Genomic DNA, 19961 nt, shown 5'->3' on the forward strand with positions numbered 1-19961 from the left:
TTAGTGCCTTTGTTAGATTGTGATAGAGTGGATAATTAAGTATTCCTATCTTATCACAGTCTAACATGCTTTTCCAAACAAAAGAATGAGATAAATACAATAAGTTGCCTCTAAGTGTAGAATAAGTATTATGTATATATAAATCAAATGTGTTCTGTTAAGAAAAGGTTAATTAAGTATGTATTTTGTGCCATTCGTGAACGTGTTTAATTTAGTATTGAAAATGCAAAGCATTACCAGAGCTTTAGAAATTAACCCTGTGTAAAAGAATTATAAAATGTAAGCACAAATCCAACAGTTGGGGGGGGTGTCAAGTCCAAAGGTTACGGAGTCATAACAAGGGACATAACAACGCAAGGGAGGGTTCGCCCCAAGTAAACAATGACGTCATAGTATGTGCAACAAGCAGGGCAGACGATGGACGCCATGACGTAAGAGTTCGCCAAATATCGAAAGGGGCGAGAAACGCTGAGAAAAAGGAGGGAAATATAAGGGTCATGCGACCCTGAGACAAGGCCTTTTCTCCCTGGATTTCCTGGTATTCAGTTCCCGTGTGGTAGCATGGGGCGCGTGTGTCCTCGATGTCGGAGGACGGATCCGACAGGCAGCTACGGTCTTGGCGGCCGTATTCTCCGTGGAAGGAACGAAGTCTGGCAAGTCCACAGAAGGCCAGTTTCCTGTGAACCCCTAAAGAATCAAAGGCGAAGATAAGCAAACTTTATTTGTGTTTAACAGAATATGTGCCAACTTAACTTGTTATGGAAAAGGAACATTAATGATATTGGATAAGATTATATTGCTAGGACTTAAGAAGGACATTGAAATTATGTTTATTATCTGTCGTTGTGTTAATGTTCGCCTTTATATTGAATGAAATTAAGGATATGTTTAGAGTAAAGAATTGGAATAATATTAAGAGATTGTGAAAGATATGAATGTTATCTTGTGTAGTCTGACAGAGCCACGGAACCTTAGATTGATTGTGAAAATAGTAGATGAATAACGCATTAGCGAAGGTTAATATAATTCATACTTTAGGAAGCTACTGTATATTAATTTATATGTGTAACAGTAGTGTTTGAATTTTATATACCTTGTCTGAAACTCCCTTAAGATGGGATTTATTTTAGTGTTCTTATGTGTATCAACCTTTGAGTATAATAAACCTTGCTTTTGATTCTAACAAAGACTTTCTGTGATTTCTGGAATCCGATGCACCGCTTATAAAAATATTAATGCGAACTTATGTGGGATATTAAAAGCGATAGTTGAAAAGAGTAAATTTTGGTCACGTCTGCAGAGTTAATTGGTATCACTAAGTACTGTCCTGAGATTACCTCTTGATTGTTAATATTAATTAATCTAATAGCGCTAAGTGGCGCAGCGAAACAAATAAATTTCTTGGCGTTTTAAGAGAGGTTAATCCCAGGCACTCTGATATTGCCTTGATCTCAAGGAAATTCCATTGTCCCTCAGAGGTACCACATGTTACCGGATAGAGTGTATCAAGGAGATATAGTAAAAGGTTAAAGTAGTTGTATTTGAGAAGAAAGGTTACAACATAAACCGTGCACAGACAGGATAGAAAATAGACAATAAATAATAAAGAAACGTTCTCTTATTCTCTATCTCCTATACATAAAATACCTACTCTCAATCATCATTAATCCTATATGCTATATGCAACTCTGCTGCTGACGATAGTATACTCTAACTTATTCATTCAATGAACCATGTAGTGTTCAGACATTCCAAGTTTCAAGATCATCTGCAATTAGTGCCTTAAACAATGATCTCCATTCCTGGGGAAGGGATAACTTGTCACCTTCAATATCACCAAAATGCAGTCTTGACTTTTCTCTCACAAAGGGATCTCAGCTTACCTACCCATATCCTCAGTAATACACCAGACAAGATCAGATCTTTCTCTCTTTGGACTGACATTTACCTCTGACAGCAAGGACAGACTGAAGAAATTAAAATAACCAAAGGGAATAGACAAGGTGACTCATTAAGTCCCACCTTATTTAACTTAGTGATGAATGAAATAATAAAAAGTAAACAAAATGGAAAAGTGTAGAATAGAAATGAAAAATGAAGAATAACTGGATATGCTAATGATATAACCTTATTAGCAAAAAAATGAAGATGATTTACAAAGATTACTAAATGCATTCAGTACTGCAGCAGAAAAGAAATCATGAAGATATCAACAGGAAAAAACTGAAACTGTGACAGCTGCTAGAAAATCCATTACATGTAAATTAAATGTCTATGAAAAAATAATTGAACATGTTAGTAAGATAAAATATTTAAGAAGAGAACTAACAACTATGCCACCACACAAGAAACAAACAATAAAAGCTAGTAGAATATCTTAGATACCTCAATAGCCTCATTTGGAGAAGAATTATTAAAAACAGGAATAAGAATATACAAAGGAGAAGTCAGATCAGTACTAACATATGTGGTATAAAAACATTCTGCAATTTACAAAAATTAGGCAAATTAATGAAACCGCTGCAATGAAAACATTAAGAATCACAAAGAACTGAATGCCAAAGAAGAAGCAGAGGAAGACCAAGGCAGAATGGTCATGAAAATAATAGCACTAGAATCAACTAACTATAAAGCTATAGAACCACCACTATATTTTTAATTTACACTTTGAATTTATAGTAAAAATGCTGGGTGTGACATACAAAAATTCGATATAAACACTTTCCTCCATACCTTCAGGTAGTGTAATGAAGAAAAAAAAGAAGTTCAGTGTTACTGACTCACCAAAGCAGACCTGATGATGCTCTGCAACACTGGTTTCTTTCTCTTAAATTGCCTAAATTTCTGCTATCTAATACGAGGGCTGTTCAATAAGTAATAAGACTAATTTTACTGTCGCGAAACCACTCATCACAATATTAATTTCTGTGGAATAAAGAAATGTTGCTGTCTGTATTAACAAAAGAGGTGATAGATGGCGTATACGGGCTGATGTGCCAGAGTGTCACGTGACTAAACGCAAGCTTGTTTCGGCACGCCTACGAGCCGCGACCAGTCGTCGAAATGGAAGCGTCCTTGGAACAGCATTATGCGATTAAATTTTGTGTGCGTTTGCAAAAATCGGTATCGGACACTATTAACATGATACGTGAAGCTTTCCACGATGAAGCAATGTCGAGGGGAAGTGTTTTTCGCTGGCATAAAACTTTTAAGGAAGGAAGACAAAATGTGGAAGATCTTGAACGTGAGGGAAGACCTTCAACGTCCATCACAGAGACAATGATCAACACAGCAGCGATTATTATCAAGGAGGATCGCAGAATTACAGTATGCCAGCTGCATGTTGTCCTGAATATTTCTGTGGGAAGTGTTCACTCAATCATGGCTGAACATTTGGGACTGAAACGTGTTTGTGCCCGATGGATTCCCAAGCTCTTGACACCTGAGCAAATGCAGCATCGAGTGGATGCATGCACACAATGGAAAGAAAGACTGGAACAAGAAGGCGACAACTTCTTAAAACGCATCATTACAGCAGATGAAGCTTGGTTGTATCACTATGACCCTACAATGAAATAACAAAGCAGTGAATGGAAGCATCCGTCTTCGCCTACCCCCAAGAAAGCAAAAACTGTAAAATTGGCTGATAAAGTTATGACCATAATGTTTTTTTGACTACGAAGGCATTGTTTACCAACACGCTGTAGAACCCGGGGAATACTATAAACGGCTCATACTATGCGGATGTTTTACGGACAATGGTACAGCACATCAAAAGGAAGCGTCCATTGCTGAAGAATGGCTTCTTATTGCACCATGATAATGCAAGGCCACATATTGCTGGTGGTGTAGTGGACGTTTTGCAGAAGAACAACATAGATATCCTACCACACCCTACATACAGTCCTGATCTCGCACCGTGCGATTTCTGGCTGTTTCCTCAGCTCAAGAAACCACTAAGAGGCCACCATTTCGAAAGCAACAAAGCATGTGTAAAAGCTGTGGAGGCGGTTTTGAAAGAACTCAAAAAAATGGACTTTCACATGTGTTTAAGAAGTGGATGCAACGTTGGGACAAATGCATTGCGTCTCATGGTAGTTACTTCGAAAAAGACCATGTATATGATGACGATTAAAGGTAATCTGTTTTCTGTATAAATATAGTCTTATAACTTATTGAACAGCCTCCGTAGATGTGTAATTGACATCAAAAGACATATCTAATCCAGATACAATTTTTGAATGGACTTCATATATGTTTTTTTTTTTTTAACCTGTTTTGCTGGGCAGTTTCTTCACTGTATGGATATATTTATTGTAATATACTGTATGTTCAAAACTAAGTGCTTCTAATGGCTAACTCATTAGACTCATTTCATATAATATACACTAAGTGCATTCATCTAAATTCTTAACTCTCAAGGAATGCACAGGATACTATGGTATTCCAACACAATTATGATTTCATTAATAGTAGATTGCCTATTAAAATTTAAATTGGCCTCTAATTGCTACACCTTAAAATTTGATCGGCACTTATGTTGTGCCTTTACAGTGATTCTTAGCAATCTTTTACATTTCATTTCTTGGTCATGTTCACTGCAGCTAATACTGCTATAGTGAAACTCTATACCAAATTAACCAAAAAAATTCCATATTTATCAGTCATAATAAAATGAAACCCATCACAGTAAATCATCTATTTTAACAAACTATTCATTGTGTTTCTGGTCCTTACGAGTTTGTTCTATTGAGAGTTAACTACATCTTCTTTCATCTGTGGTTCTGTTTTATTAATAACGTTTATTCTTGAATCATAATAATGTCAAATTATTGTCTGCTACTTCCAGTTTTAACACAGTTCTACCACACCATGTTCATTTCCCTAATTTTCTCAGAACTTTCATATCTGCAGTCTCCAGTCACTGATCATCTTATTTATTTTAATTCTAATTTGATCCTTAAACATTAAAACCCCTTTTTTTTTCTGTATACTGCATTTGTCCTTTGCTGATATTTGTTCAGAATAAATTTATTCATCTGTCTTCCAATCACATTAGCCTTCTTATTCTATTCTATCTATTTTCATATTTAATTCTCCCTATTCACTAAAACTGACCAGCCAGAGCAGCTAAAATATAAAACAATCATTCAGCAAGTAAAATGTGTTATCTTGTAGTCAATAATGATTTTTCATTGTTTTATTGATACTTTTCACAGATCTGTAACATCTGCTCAAATTCTTGAAGACTTGAAATGGATTTATTTTAAAATGATATCTGCAAATAGTGAAGAATACCAATTATCTGTTACAGTTTTCAGTTTTAGTGTTATCTATTTTACATCAGCAGTTTATTCCCTATAAAGGAAATTAAAAATTATTTTTATTATAAGTACCTTATAATTCCCATTCTTTAGCTCACCTGACAAGAAGAAATAGATTACATTTATGCTACGTTACTATTATATAAACACAACGTCCAATTAATCACAATGAAATGCTCTCCTAAACATACAGGTTGCTAAGTTTAAAAAAGTAAACATCAGATAAATCTGTTTGCTGCTCCTACTTCTTCCCAATGATTCTCTTGATCTCTCTTTCTCAAGAGCAGCAACACAACATTTGTAAATAAACAATTTTTATTATGTAAATATTTTCAAAATAATTTCAAAACAAATTTAGAGTGATAATGATCCAAGCTAGAGGTAAAAAAACCAGCTTGAGTCCACTGAATTTTGATAACAGAAACAGAATCAATACCTTAGTATCTCAGTTGTTTATCAATGATATCTGGTTTGAAGGACCCAGATTCCAATCCTACTAACACATAGAACCTTTCCAAGGATTTCTTAACTAAAGATGAGTTAGTTTCATATGGATGTGGCAGGATTTTTCTCTCCCAGATTTTTACTCAAGCAAAACATGTCTGTACACTATCAACTGCTTAGGTTTATATGATGTCAAGTTACTTAGCTGTGACAGACTCTAGAAGCATAGCACATTAAGGGAAAGGTAATGAGAAAATTTTTTTAAACACACACACACACACACACACACACACACACACACACACACACACACACACACACACACACACACACAGTATATGTAAGAAATTCAGTGATATACATATGCATCATAGGTGAACTTTGAAAAGTTTATTAAGTTTTAGTTTTATGGTGATGATGTATGATCCTTGTTATAGTGGTTCATCTTTATAATAGGTGTCCTCCCACAATGAGTCTTCGGACTCCTTGGAGGTGTCACGAATAATAATAATAATAATTATAATAATGAATATATTAATTTTTTTACTTTGACACTCTTCAGCTACTATTTAGCTTATAAAATTAAGTAACTTACCAGTTGAAACCTGTGTAAGGTGAGCAATTTGCCTTGTCAGAACACTCTCAACATTTTCTAATGTTTTCAAAAAAGCTGCTGTATGTGTTTCCACCTGCTTATTGCTTGGTTTTTCTTTGCTCAATTCTGAAACAGCATAACCTTTAAAAAGAAATGTATGTCAAATATGCTGCCAAAATATGCACAGTGTTAACAATCTCAAAACCAAAGCACATTCTCATAAATATCAGTATTATTCATTATTACTGAGCCATAAAATCATGTCAGTTAGTGTGATTTGTGGAAGTGGCATACAGCTATTTTACATTCCTGTTATACTTTCTCTTAAATTCATTCAATATCATTGCATTTGCTAATATAAATGCAATGACAAATAACAAGTCTCTATATACACTATCTACCAATAATTGTCTGGATACCTCTGTTATTTGAAGTTATGGAACATTCTAAGTTTGTTAATATAAAAACCAGTGTACAGATAGTAGAAAGCAGTATTTCATCATAGCAGTTGAATACAGGTGGTATGGCAACACGACGTTAACTCAGTAACTTCAAGAGAGGTGTCATGTCCATATGTGCCATTGCCACTCAACTGAAGCATCCAAAATCAACGATTGGCAATGTGATCAATAAATGAAGATGTTCTGACATCACTAGTGCAGGAAAACACCCAGGGTGGCCACAGAAAATGACTGACAGGGATGGGAGGGTGTTAAAACGGATGGCACACAAAAACTGGCTACAATCAGCACAGACAATCTGTGATGAGTTCCAGAGTGCCAGTTACACCATGGTGAACACTAATACTGTACGAAAAGAATTTCGTTTACAGGGTTTCTACAGTAGAGTAGCGGCACACAAGCCAAACATCACAACAACGAACAAGGCAGCTTCTGTTCTGGTGCAAAGAGGATGTGAACTGGACAACCGATCAGTGGAAAATGGTACTCTGGAGAGATGAATCAAGGTCTACCTGTTTCCAGTCTGATGGTAGGGTGTGGGTGTGAAGGCAGCCTGGTGAATGCTTGTTACAACAGTGTTGTACCCATAGTCAAGTTTGGTGGTAGAGGAGTAATGGTGTGGGGTGCATTCAGCTGGTTTGGAGTGGGATCACTGGCTGTCCATGGTTCCATGAAGCACCTTGATATTCTGGATAATCAGGTGCTGCCTACACTGTGGAGCTTTTATGGAGTGGACCTGTGTTACTATCAAGACAATGCCCATGTCATAAAGCTGCAGCTATTATGGAATATGAAGAGATGGGTATTAAATGACTGCCCTGGCCTGCACAGAGTCCTGACCTCAACCCCCATTGAACACCTGTGGGATGAATTGGAATGGCAATGGGGTCCAGGGCAGCATGTCCTCAATCTGTTGCTGATCTCAGTGCTGCTTTGATGGAAGAATGGAGAAAAATTCTACCCTATGTCTGCTGCACATTGGTGGAAAGCCTCTCTCAAAGGGTGCAGGAGGTGATCAAAGCCAAAGGTGGACATACCCAAGTGATACTGGCAAGTGAACCATGTTAGGGTTCACTTGCCAGTATCAATTGTAAAGTGCTAAAGTGTCCAGACAATTATTGGTGCAAAGAGGTGTAAAAACTGTAGACAATGCCAGAAATTATCCTCAAGTCCCAGACTAAATTCTTTTAGTTTTGATGTCTGCTCTTTTTAAATACTATCAATGACATTGTGTTTAAGGGTCAGGAAGGCTTCAAAATCAAATTCAGCTATACCATTGATTTTCTGGCAATGGATAGTGTGGCACTCCTTTAGTCTGGAAAAAATTATGAGAGCACAGTTGAAATTCCTATGACCACCTGACCAGTTCAATGGGCCACCACAGTTGGTGTGCATATTTGCTTAATTATTTACATCTACTACATCTACAGTTAGTAGTCATTCCTTGATTTTGAGTGATTCTTAGCTTATTTTTTTTTTTAACCCTAGCTCGGACTTCTAAGTAAGGTCTGGTTCAGAGTGGTGGTGTCAAGCATAAGCACAAGTTCATAACAATACAGTATAAGATAGAACTGTTAAAACAAATTCACTTTGGTATTTCAGTGCAGAAGTTATGTGATATACATAATATTGGATTGTCAACTGTTTGATATAAAAAACCAAGAAACAAAATAGTGAAATTATAAAAAAATAAGTGTGTTAATGGGATGGTTTGAACCATTCGATCAACATTCAATCAAACTCAGAGTAACAGTGATGAAGTGGACTTGTTGGGTAGCATGTTAATAGAACAGGCTAAATTATTCCATAAAGAACTTAAATTAGAACATGAGTGTGACTATAATGATGAATGGCTTCAAAGATGCGAGTAGTATCATGGAATTTCTATTTATAAAGTATGCAAGGAAAAATGGTCCTCACACCACAAAGGATTTACTGAGCATGTGGACGAATTTACTACACTTGTAGCTGATGAGCTCCTCAATCCTGAGAAAGTGATAATGATGAAGAACATTATCAGAGGACAAAGAACAGCCCACATGATTCAGGTGATCTAAGGATAGAGTTAGTCTTAAGGTGCTCAAACATAGCAGGCACACATAAATGTAAGCCACTGCTGGTAAAAAAATTAAATGTCCTGGGCTCTGAAAGGCATTAATATTTACTTTATAATATATCATGGAGATAAAAATGATTAGATTACCACCAAAATTATGTTAGAATAGTTTGAAATGTTTTTTTAGCAATGAGCATACACATCTGTAGGCCTATTGGAAGATTGCAAAATTCCTCTCATTCTGAACAACTGTTCAGCTCACTCTAAAGCTGAACACCTATGTAAGAAAATGTTTATACAATTCATTTACCATCAAATTATATATCTGCTATCTGGCCCTAAGATGATGGAATATTATGTTCTGTGAAAGCTATGTACTGCTTACTGTTTTTGTGAAATGTTTGTTAGATATCATAAATGCTGGCAAGCCTGTATCTCTCTCCCAAATGCTGGAGAGAGCATCAACACCAAAGAAATGATTGCAAATGTGGCCTGTCATCATGTTTGATTCTCATGTTTTGTGTTTCGCATTTATCAAACACGAAGCATTATTAAACGTTTCATAATTCTTCATGTTTGATAAATTTGATAATTTGAAAATGTTGTCAATGGTTTTACAGGATTTAATGTATTAGAAGTTGTTTATGAGTTGCTTGAGTATGCATAAAAGTGTTACTGGACCTGTGCCGGGGATATAGCAGGTAGGCTTAATGAAGAAAGTCTGGCAGGGTAGATGAACATTGATGAAAAAATGTCTGCTGTCCATCACTGTACTGATTCCAAAATAATAGAGATAGTTCTGAATCCTGATAAAACAATGAAAGTAATGAAGATGACAATGATGAAAGTGAAACAGATGTCAATAAAAATTACTATTACAAGTTAATTGAGTTGATGGGTGAATTAATCAAAATGCAAGCATCTTAACAACAAAACAAGATCTAACTGAATTTCCATTTGATGTATGAATCATTAAAAGGAGAAAGATCAAAGTGATCAAAGCACATTAAAGCAACTTTGTTTCAAGTTGTTCCAAATGAAATTTGAAACAGATTGAAACACCTTGAACTTCAAAGATGATGAATCAGTTACTATGAAATAACAGTAATCAAAGCAGCTCTCATCTTCCAGACCTTTATGATTAGCTCTATAATCCCAGTGCAACAGCAAAGTTGCCAAGTAACAAAATTTTCCCATGAAATGGGAAAATTACTAATATATTTCATTTAACTTAATTCACTTCTAATATTGAAGTTTCTAGCAGTTCATGGCAGTAGTGTGTTGGTAAATTTTTAACAACCGGCTCGCTTTATGTGACCCAGGGCCGGTGCGAACTGTGGGGAGGTAGAGGGCCCCACACTAGCAAAGCAAGTACCCTAAACTAATTATTTTTTTATCTTTGAGGGACATCGCTATTCTATTTTGCACAGGGCCCCACAAAGTATAGAAAACCGGGGCTGATGTGATTAAGGAAAAAGTGTGGGAAAAAATTCTTCGAGAATATCTATCATTAGAGCCAGATCTTTAAAAAAAATTTATATTTGTTAATCTTTTTGCCATACCGGTATAAACTACAGACTGAGCAAAATGCTGATACAAAGCAGGATATGCTCGCCATACTGCTTTAGCAGATCGCTAAAGCAGAAATTGTGACTTCTCCTTTATGCATTTATTTTTGATGATAATAATAATATATGTAAGTGTTTATTATACAATTTCAAAATATTTACAAGAAAAAGTATATACTATCATTCATCCTTTTATAAAGAATTTGAATAACTGGCTCGCCCGACTTAAAAACATTAACAACCAGCTCACTAAATTTGAAAAATTTTAACAACAGGCTCGCGTGAGCTGGTCCCAACACACCAATGGTTCATGGTACTTTAGAGACATGGGAGTGATATAATTGGGAAGTTAGGGGTGTACTAATGAATTATTACTAACTGACCTCCATTAGGCTGGCAAAATAGCTCTGGAACCACGAGTGCCAGAAAATGGTGTATGTGACACCTCATTGTGGGAGGGCATTCTACTCCACTCCACTGCACACATCTAACAAACAATATTTTAGAGCACTTTATTAATGGGATATTTCCCATTGTGTTCTGGCTAAAATCCAATCAGAATTTGATGGAAAGCTTTATACCCATTTTTGAAAAATTATTTGTGTTCATGTGATAAATTAAGTTATGTTCTTATTAAAAGAATTTTCAAATATATATATATATATATTTTACAAACATAAGTACAGTACCAGTAAAAATTGAACTCTCAATACAAGTTTTTTTTGAAAATCTATTTCTTCAAAATAAGAATTGGAAAATAACTTAATTCCACTTTTGTATGGCTTTGCATGCTTCACAAAGTTTACATTTAAGCTGAAAGTTCATGTGCAATAGTGGAATTAGTAGAGGATATCTGATGGACTGAAATTCATTTGGAACCCTGAACATTCTCGCTAACAAACAATGGGACTCTGATAAAGCTGAGATACCCCCCCACCACCACCACCAGTAAGCCAGCAATGGATTTGTTTATGCTAAAAAGGCAGAGGAATCCAAACAGAATGGATATAAACTGTAAACAATCATAACTAAAAAGGAAACTGAATACAAACATTGAACATACTGACATTTACAGGTAAAGATAAGCAGTGCATGAATGTTATGATGCAGAAGAAATCAGATGTTTTGGCTGTGAGAGAGGTAAAATGTAAAAAACAGAAATCAGAATTTAAGATTATGTTTTGTTTTGGAAAGAAGCAAATGACAATCAAAAAATAGTACTTGTTTTGTCATCAGTAACGAAATATATGACAGACAACGGATGATCAAAATCAGTAATAAGATAATGAGACTTTTATTTCAATATAATGGGAAATAAGTCTCACCGATGTATACAAACACCACAAGATTTAAATATGGAGGAAAACAGATTATTTGAGGAACAGTTGGATGGTATTATTCAAAACTAAGGTATAATCATCTTAAGAGATCTTAAATACACAGGCTGAAAAAGATGGAACAGAAGTAGAAAAATTTTAAGGCATCAAATTTTTTATTTTTTTCTGATTTTTGCATCAAAAATAATCTCAATATTGGAAACCACTGTTTTGAGAAAAGGCAAAGTCACAGAAACACAATGTATAGCTGGAAGAGTTAGCAAAAACTAATAATAAATTATTTCACTTTTGATAAAGACTGGAGCAGGAAGGAGTTGGAGAGCTTTACCTTAGATGGAGATTACAGGTTTCTCATAACCATGTCTTAAGTGTGTATAGAAAATAAATGTGGAAAAAAAAAAACAGAGGCTGTGGATATTGAAACAGACTAAGGAATAGCAAGAATTTGGGCTCTGATCTTCAAGGTCCATGAGTTAATTACGGATAACATAAATGGGAATAAATAACAAAAATGGGAAAAAAGAGATTCATCTACGCCTGCAAAAATGGGAAAATTTTCAAGGTATAATAGTAGGAACAGCAAAAGAGGTGTGTGTGTGTGTGCGAAAGTAAAGTGGAAGTAGAAAATGAAAAGAAATGAAGCAATTAACATTATAATAGAATTTATAATGTTTATAATGAGATAAAGAACCAGGTAAGAAAAAAATGAAAAATAAAATAATAAAATTAATTCATAATAATTAAAGAGAAAAGGATAAAAATCTGGGTTGGATTTTCCAAAAAGTAGAATAATATATTAATGAAAACAAGAAACTGTTTGGATTAATGAAGGGCAGAAAAAGAAACAATGGAGATGGAAATCTTGTGACTAAACAGAAATATCAGGATGATGTGGCAACATTATTTTAGACATCTGTTAAACAAAGATGAAAGCCATAGTAAAATAAACTGGAATGAATATAGATATGATAGCAATAATAGAGAAATAGTTCTATCAGAAGCTGAAGAAGCATTAAGAAAGATGAAGAAGAGATGATTTGCCATTAAAAGTACCTGTGGCATGATCATAAATAATAAATTACACAATAACTACAGTATATAAATTTAATGAAAGTACAGATATTTCGTACTGAAAATAACAGTACATCATCAGTGTGTAGAAACAAGCAATCCAAAGAACCGGATTACAAAGTACATACAGCAGTCAGTGGTTTACCAATTAAAAACTATTGCTGCACGCTAGAAATTAGTATTAATAAATAATATTATTAAAAACATTATTAAAGAACTATTTACGATGGTTATATAAGATAAGAATCTCCCAGACTTTTGGGAGAGAGACAATCATTCCGATTCAGATTTGGCCGATATAAAAGGGCTTAGCAACTTTCTTTGAGAAAGTATTCATATTTAAACCTGCATCTATGAAGAAGATGAGATTTATCTCCCTGGATATTGTGTTTGGTGTCAATACTATATTGTGCCAGACCAGACTTCTGAGGTTTCATGTATTCGATATAATATTGATATTCATTAATTTTTTTTTTCAGCTGGAAAAACAAGATCTATAGACATTTCTAGTACTGCCATGGGTAGCCCTCTGTCTCCACCTTTGGCAACTATTTTTTGAACCATCTAGAACAGTGTTTCCCAACCTTTTTGATGTCGTGGACCCCCTGTAGCAAATGTTAATTCACTGCAGCCCTCATAAAATCTAAAATAGAAATTTTTTATATTTTACATATCATAAAAGTGAAGTAATAAATTACAATTTTACAATACTAAATGTGTCATTTATGACAATGCAATACTGTTATAAATGGAGATATTCAGAAGAATATGAACAAATCAATTAGGTCAGGTGTGGGCAACATGATAAGATAAAGTTTAATGAAAATAAACTATCCTGTGGACCCCGAGGGGTCCGTGGACCACAGTTTGGGAAACACTGATCTAGAAGATATGTTGTTTTCAGCCATTCATCCCCAACCCTCTCACTGTTTTGTTATGTTGATGATGTCTTTGCTATTTGGCTTCATTCTTAAAATGAACTTACCACTTTCTTATAACAGATCAATAGCCTTCACCCATGCATTCAGTTCATCATTGAAAAAGAAAAGGCTGGTAATTTACCATTCTTGGACATCCGCCTTACATGCACAGTCTCCGGTAATTTATCAACCAGTGGTTATCGAAAACCTACCTTTAGGTAGATATATCCATCAAAAGTCTGCTCATCACACCTCTCAAAAAAATTGGTGTTATCAAGTCCTTAATTAATAGAGCACATAAGATGTGCTCCTCTCTCTCAAGTTTACAACAAGAACTTCTCACTATCAAAATGTTAATAGAATATAATGGTTACAACCCTAATCAAATCCAGCAGATAACTGACTCCTATGTTCCAACACCTCAGGATTCTTCAACAGACCACAGGGTTCCAATCCCTTATATTTCTAGGAATCTCAGAACCGATTGGTAGAATTTTGAAGAAGTATCATCTCATTCCCACATATTTTCCGATCAACAAAATTTCTCATCTGTTGCCATCTACAAAAGACAAAGTAGCACCTCTATCATTAGCTGGCATTTACCAGATACAGTGTGAATGTAATCTAACATACTTTGGACAAACAGGCCGTACTGTATAAAAAATAATTAATGAACATCAATATTATATCGAATACATAAAACCTCAAAAGTCTGGTCTGGCACAACATGGTATTAACACTAAACATAATATCCAGTGGGATAAAGCTCATCTCCATAGATGCAAGTTTAAATATGAATCGTCTTTTCAAAGAGAGTTGCGAAGCCTTTTTACATTGGTCAAATCTGAATCGGAACGATTGTCTTTCTCTCTCAAAAGTCTGGGAGATTCTTATCTTATATAATCATCAAAAAATAGTTTTTTAATAATGTTTTTAATAATATTATTTATTAATACTAATTTCTAGCACACAGCAATAGTTTTTAACTGGTAATCCACCAACTACTGTATGTACTTTGCGATCCGGTTCCTTTGACTGCTTGTTTCTACACACTGATCATGTACTGTTATTTTCAATGTGAAATATCTGTACTTTCATTTCATTAAAGTTATTTACTGTGGTTATCATGTAATTTATTATTTATTGCCATTAAATTGTTGATTTAATGCAAATGGCTGATGATTGGACCAAGGAGATTGTGATTACTGTTCTAATATACAAAGGATACTCAAGACAGGAGTGTAGTAACTATAGAGGAATAACATTTTGTCACTGTTCAAAGATTTATGAAAGCATAATGGAAGAATCCTTTCTTCCATAATGTATAATGGAAGAACAACTGATAAAATAGAGAAAAGGAAATGCATATTTAGGCTTACTTGCTGGTTTATTATATTTAATAGCATCAACAGAGCACAGTGAAATAATTAAAAAACAGTAAAGAAATGCTTAGGTATTGTTCATTATTCATAATAATGCTTAACAGTATAGCCAACACCAAGAAGAAATAAATACACTTATTAAATTCACTAATATTTCATGGGTTTTCTACCCAGCATCATCAGAGCACAATGATAACTGTGACAGGGTCACACAGAACTAAACTAAGCAAATGCTCAACGGACATTCGCAACACCTTTTTAGCTTATGGCTACAGCCCATATAACATAGATAAAATATTGCATGCACATCCATCCCTCCAACACGCAACACACAGGATCACAGCAAAACCATTCCCATCCCATATGTCAAGGGTACATCAGAAAAAATAGATCCGTGTTCTCTGCAAATCTGATCTCCATACCTCCTTCAAATGTTTCGTTCAGCTAGCTATTTTCATACGTTCTAAAGATTGATTACATCTTCTTGAACATCCTGGAGTGAATAAAGTTCCTTGTGCCAGCAATTTAGCCTACTTTGGACAGACTGGTAGATCAGTTAACATCTGCCTTGAGGAACACAAAAACTTACATTCAAGATCATCAAGATCATCTGTATGGCAAGTTGGGATTAGCAAACAATACTCTGGATACTCCTATCTATATTACATATAGATGTTTTAGGGTATAGCATGGAATGAGGAGTAAGCTGGAAAAGAGATCAATGTAGCTTGGGGGATTTTCAAAAACTATCTAGTAGATGCAATGTCTAAATGTATTCCAAGGGTGAGAAGGTTAAATAAGGTAGGTGTGAGATGGATGAATAAAGAGATTAAGCATGCGATACAGAAAAAAAGGGCATTGTGGAGGCAGCATAAGAGAAGTAGAAATAACCAATTCCATGAGGTCTACAAAAGACCAGGCAAGATGGGTGACTTGGTTGGTGAGGGTAGCTAAAGAGAGGTATGAACAGCAGTTAGCTAATGAAGCCTAAAAGAATCCTAAGGAGTTTTTTCGATATGTAGCAAGCAAAAGAAAGAATGATTATGCAAGGATGACATTGATTGGACAAAATGGTATAAAGACAGCTGTTGCAGAATGTGTGGTGGATACTTAATGAGCAGTTCATAAAGGTCTTTCAATCTTGTGAATGTGACTTCATGGAGAGATTGAGAGCAGCTGATGATGGGGAGGAGAGACTGACTGTAAGTGAGCAAAAGGTGGTATGGGGAGTTCAGTAAACTAGATGTTAATAAGGCTGTGGGACTTGATAATATATCACCAAGTATTCTGAAGGAATGTGCCAGGGAGTTGACACCTGCCTTGATATATTTTTTTAATACGAGTCTTGCACTCAGTCAAGTTCCTAAGGAGTAGAAGGAGGGCAAGATTGTGCCACTTCATAAAGGAGGTGATCGAATTCAAGCATCAAACTATAGGCCTATCTGTGTGTCAGGTGTTGTGGTTAATTGTTGGAGAAGCTTGTGAGAACTAGGATCCAGATTTGGGTTGACAACAATGGTATTATCTTTGATGGGTAGCATGGATTTGCTAAAGGGAGGTCATGTTTTAGTACTGGCCAGCCTGGTTGGCAGAGTGGTTAGCATATCCGCTCCCCAGCCAAAAGGCTGCAGGTTCGAATCCCACCATGGGCATGGATGTTTGTGATTGTCTGTGGAAATACTGGTGGTGGTTTGTGATAGATGGCGTTGGTGTAGTTGTGGTCAGTTGATGGATTGCGAGTGGTGGAGACAGAGCTGTAGAGCAGATGCCCTCCCTCGATGAGTCTTTTGACTCCCTGGAGGTGACTAATAATAATAATAAAGTGACTGCTTCCTTGGACAGAGGAGAAAGATACACAGTAATATACTTGCATTTCGCAAAGCCTTTTGATAGCGTACCCGATGATAAGTTGACAGTCAAACTAGAGCAGATGGGGTTTGATATTAGACTAGTGCATTGGATTGGAGACTGGCTATCTGATAGGTATCAACAAGTTGTGTATGGGGGTGCGATATCCAGTAAAAGGAAAGTCACTAGTGGAGTGCCTCAAGGGTCTGTTTTAAGCCCATTACTGTTTAACTTGTATATTAATGATATTGGTGAAGATTTGGATGGAGATATTCAGTTGTTTGCAGAAGATGCAAAGTTGGGACAAACCATGAAGAGTAGTGAAGATGTTGTGGCCTTACAAGAAAATTTGAATAAATTGAGTGATTGGGCATGGAAATGGGGATGTGAGTTCAATTTTGCAAAATGTAAGGTTTTAAAATTTGGAAAACAAAGATGGGATGCAGAATCCATGCTTGGTGAAGATATATTGTTGGAGGTGGAGGAAATAAGAGATTTGGGGGTGATAGGGGATAAGGATCTGAAATTTAGGGAACACATAGCCCAAATTGTGAAAACAACACAAAGCCTTCTGGGAATGAGGAGGAGGACACTGACGTGTAGAAGTAGGGAGATTCTTGTTCCATTGTATAAGGCTTTGATTAAGCCACACATGGACTATTGTGCTGAGATTTGGTCACCTGGTTTTCAGAAGGATGAAGAGATGTTGGAAAAGGTTCAAAGGCAACTGACTAAGGTAGTTTCTGACCTCTGGAATGTCGAGTATGAGGAAAGATTGAGAAGATGTAATTTGCAGAGTCTGGTGGACAGGAGGCGTTCATGATGGAGAAGTTCTACATAAAATAGTGAGAGAACCAGAGGTCATCCCTGGAAACTGTATAAAGAGGGTGTGGTGTGAGAGGCAGGTTTTTTTTCGTGCAGAGTTGTGAATCATTGGAATGCCTTGCCTGAGAGTGTGGTGTCTGCAAGGAGTTTGAGTGTGTTTAAGACATGGTATGATGAGCTGTGTGTGATAAAAGGACCTCCCAGATGAGTCTTTGACTCCATGAGGTCTTGGGGTAATAATAATAATAATTATGTAAAAGTGTACATGTCTGATTGGCTATTCTTAGAATCAGCATCAACCATGAAACACTCACCCAACCTCATTAATTTACCAAAGATCTGGGAGACTATCATTTTAAGACCTAATAGCCAGATTTTTCTAAATTAACTTTGCATCCAATCCACAGAGTGCACCATGTAAGGACATCATGTGTCAGTCACAATTTAAATTGTTTCTACAATTACTAAGTATAGTGCTGTGTGCCTGTCACAGTCATCATTATACTCTGATGATGCTGGGTAATAAACCAGCAAAATATTAGTGAGCTTAATAAATGTATTTTTTCCCTAGTAGTGTTGGTTATAGTGTTACGCATTATTATGAATTAAAAAAAAAACAGGTTTTAATTGTTACAATGTTTTGTCTCTGTCACAGAGACATCTTCAGGAATACAATACTAAAATTGTAATAACACACACACACATAAGTGGAAGCCATTAGACTATTCTAACCCTCAAGTCCTATGAGGGATTAGAACTAAGAATTAGTTTCCCAACTTCTGGGGTAGTTTAACACAGCTCTGTTCATTTAAATTACACTTTTTTTTTTTTTTCTGCTGCTGATTGTAAAAATAGTCTTTGAAGTTTGTATTTGCTGTGATGAAGCATAGTTGTTTTCCCACCTGATCCTTCCCCAGAGTATTCAAGGTATGGTCAGCTAGACCTGACTAACCATAGTGTGGCAGCAGATTATTTTTGTGTCACCAAGGCAAATGTTGGCAGATCTTCCAGTTTAACCATAATATGATAAGTTGCAAGAACAAAGAACCTTCTAAACCCCTGAAACAGAGAGGGGAGAAAGTGGATCCTTAGAAAAATGGAGAAGGGAAGCTAGCTTCAGATGAGGTTTGAAAGCAGTGCAGAGATTATATTTCTTTAAAGTTCTGGCTATTTTTTCTGAGGTGCCCCAGATATAGAGAATAGTGATAGTATTAATGCAGTCTGTATGTGAAAGGGATGTCAGGAGATGGGAGGAACAGTTAATCTGTTGATCATTTGCAGTTGCAACCATTGGACAGGAAGTTCTGGGGAATAAAGAAGAATTCAGATGTAAGGAAGCCTGGGTAGAACAGAGATTGGAGACACTGCTGGAAAAAAAAAAAAAATGATAATATCTCTTTCCTCCAACACTAATGTTCTCTATTTACCAATATCTTCCTTTGCTGACACTTTAGCTTTACTGAAAAATGTTTGCCCCCCCCTCCCCTTCATCTTTTCAATTTTGATAAATACTGGCTACTTCACTTGGATGGATACTTTCATTCAAAAAACTTTCCCGTCCAATAATGGTTATAATGCCAAAAATATCAATAATTAGCTATTCCTCATATATCCTGACATCCCTCGCAAAACTAATTACAGCAGTGGTTCTCAAGCTGTGGTCCACAAGAGGTTCATTTTTGAGAACAAATATTTATGTTATGAACAGCCAGCCTTAATCTACTACTATAGGCTGTACAAACCAACAGTGCACTGTGGCACCTTGATGTACATTCAACATGTATGCTACACATTGATGTCTATTTACCGTTTACTGTTCAAATGCATTTTCTATCTTTTTTGTTGTACAAATGGAAGCATAACACGCATTGTGTGTGGTGCCACGATGTGCTGGTTTAAAATAAAACACTTGATCAACGACTGTAAACCACACATATAATAGTTCTAAGAAAGATTACTAGAATGAATGGATGGCATTAATGGGAGTATCATATTAAGAAGAAAATTAAAGAACTCGGTATTGTTTGTATTTGGGAACATGTTAGCAGAACTAATCTCAGTGGTATGGTCACTTAAACAGAATGGGAGGGGAAAGCTTAGCAAAACAAGTGCCCGTTAAGAGATGGCAGT

General features: G+C 35.7%; 1 protein-coding gene across 2 annotated transcripts in view; it reads right to left on the reverse strand.

Annotated features, from left to right (window-relative positions):
• The window catches only part of MED11 (mediator complex subunit 11), a 39001-nt gene that overhangs the window by 8930 nt on the left and 10110 nt on the right, over positions 1 to 19961 (reverse strand). For both annotated transcript variants that reach the window (XM_090401200.1, XM_090401201.1), the window contains exon 2: positions 6364 to 6504. In XM_090401200.1, coding sequence (XP_090257326.1) covers positions 6364 to 6504 — 141 coding nt within the window. The remainder of the gene's footprint in view (positions 1 to 6363; positions 6505 to 19961) is intronic.

The sequence above is a fragment of the Typopeltis vanoorti genome, chromosome 12 (genome assembly GCF_054136105.1).
Source record: "Typopeltis vanoorti isolate ZY-2024b chromosome 12, IOZ_Tvanoo_1.0, whole genome shotgun sequence".
Classification (NCBI taxonomy): domain Eukaryota; kingdom Metazoa; phylum Arthropoda; class Arachnida; order Uropygi; family Thelyphonidae; genus Typopeltis; species Typopeltis vanoorti.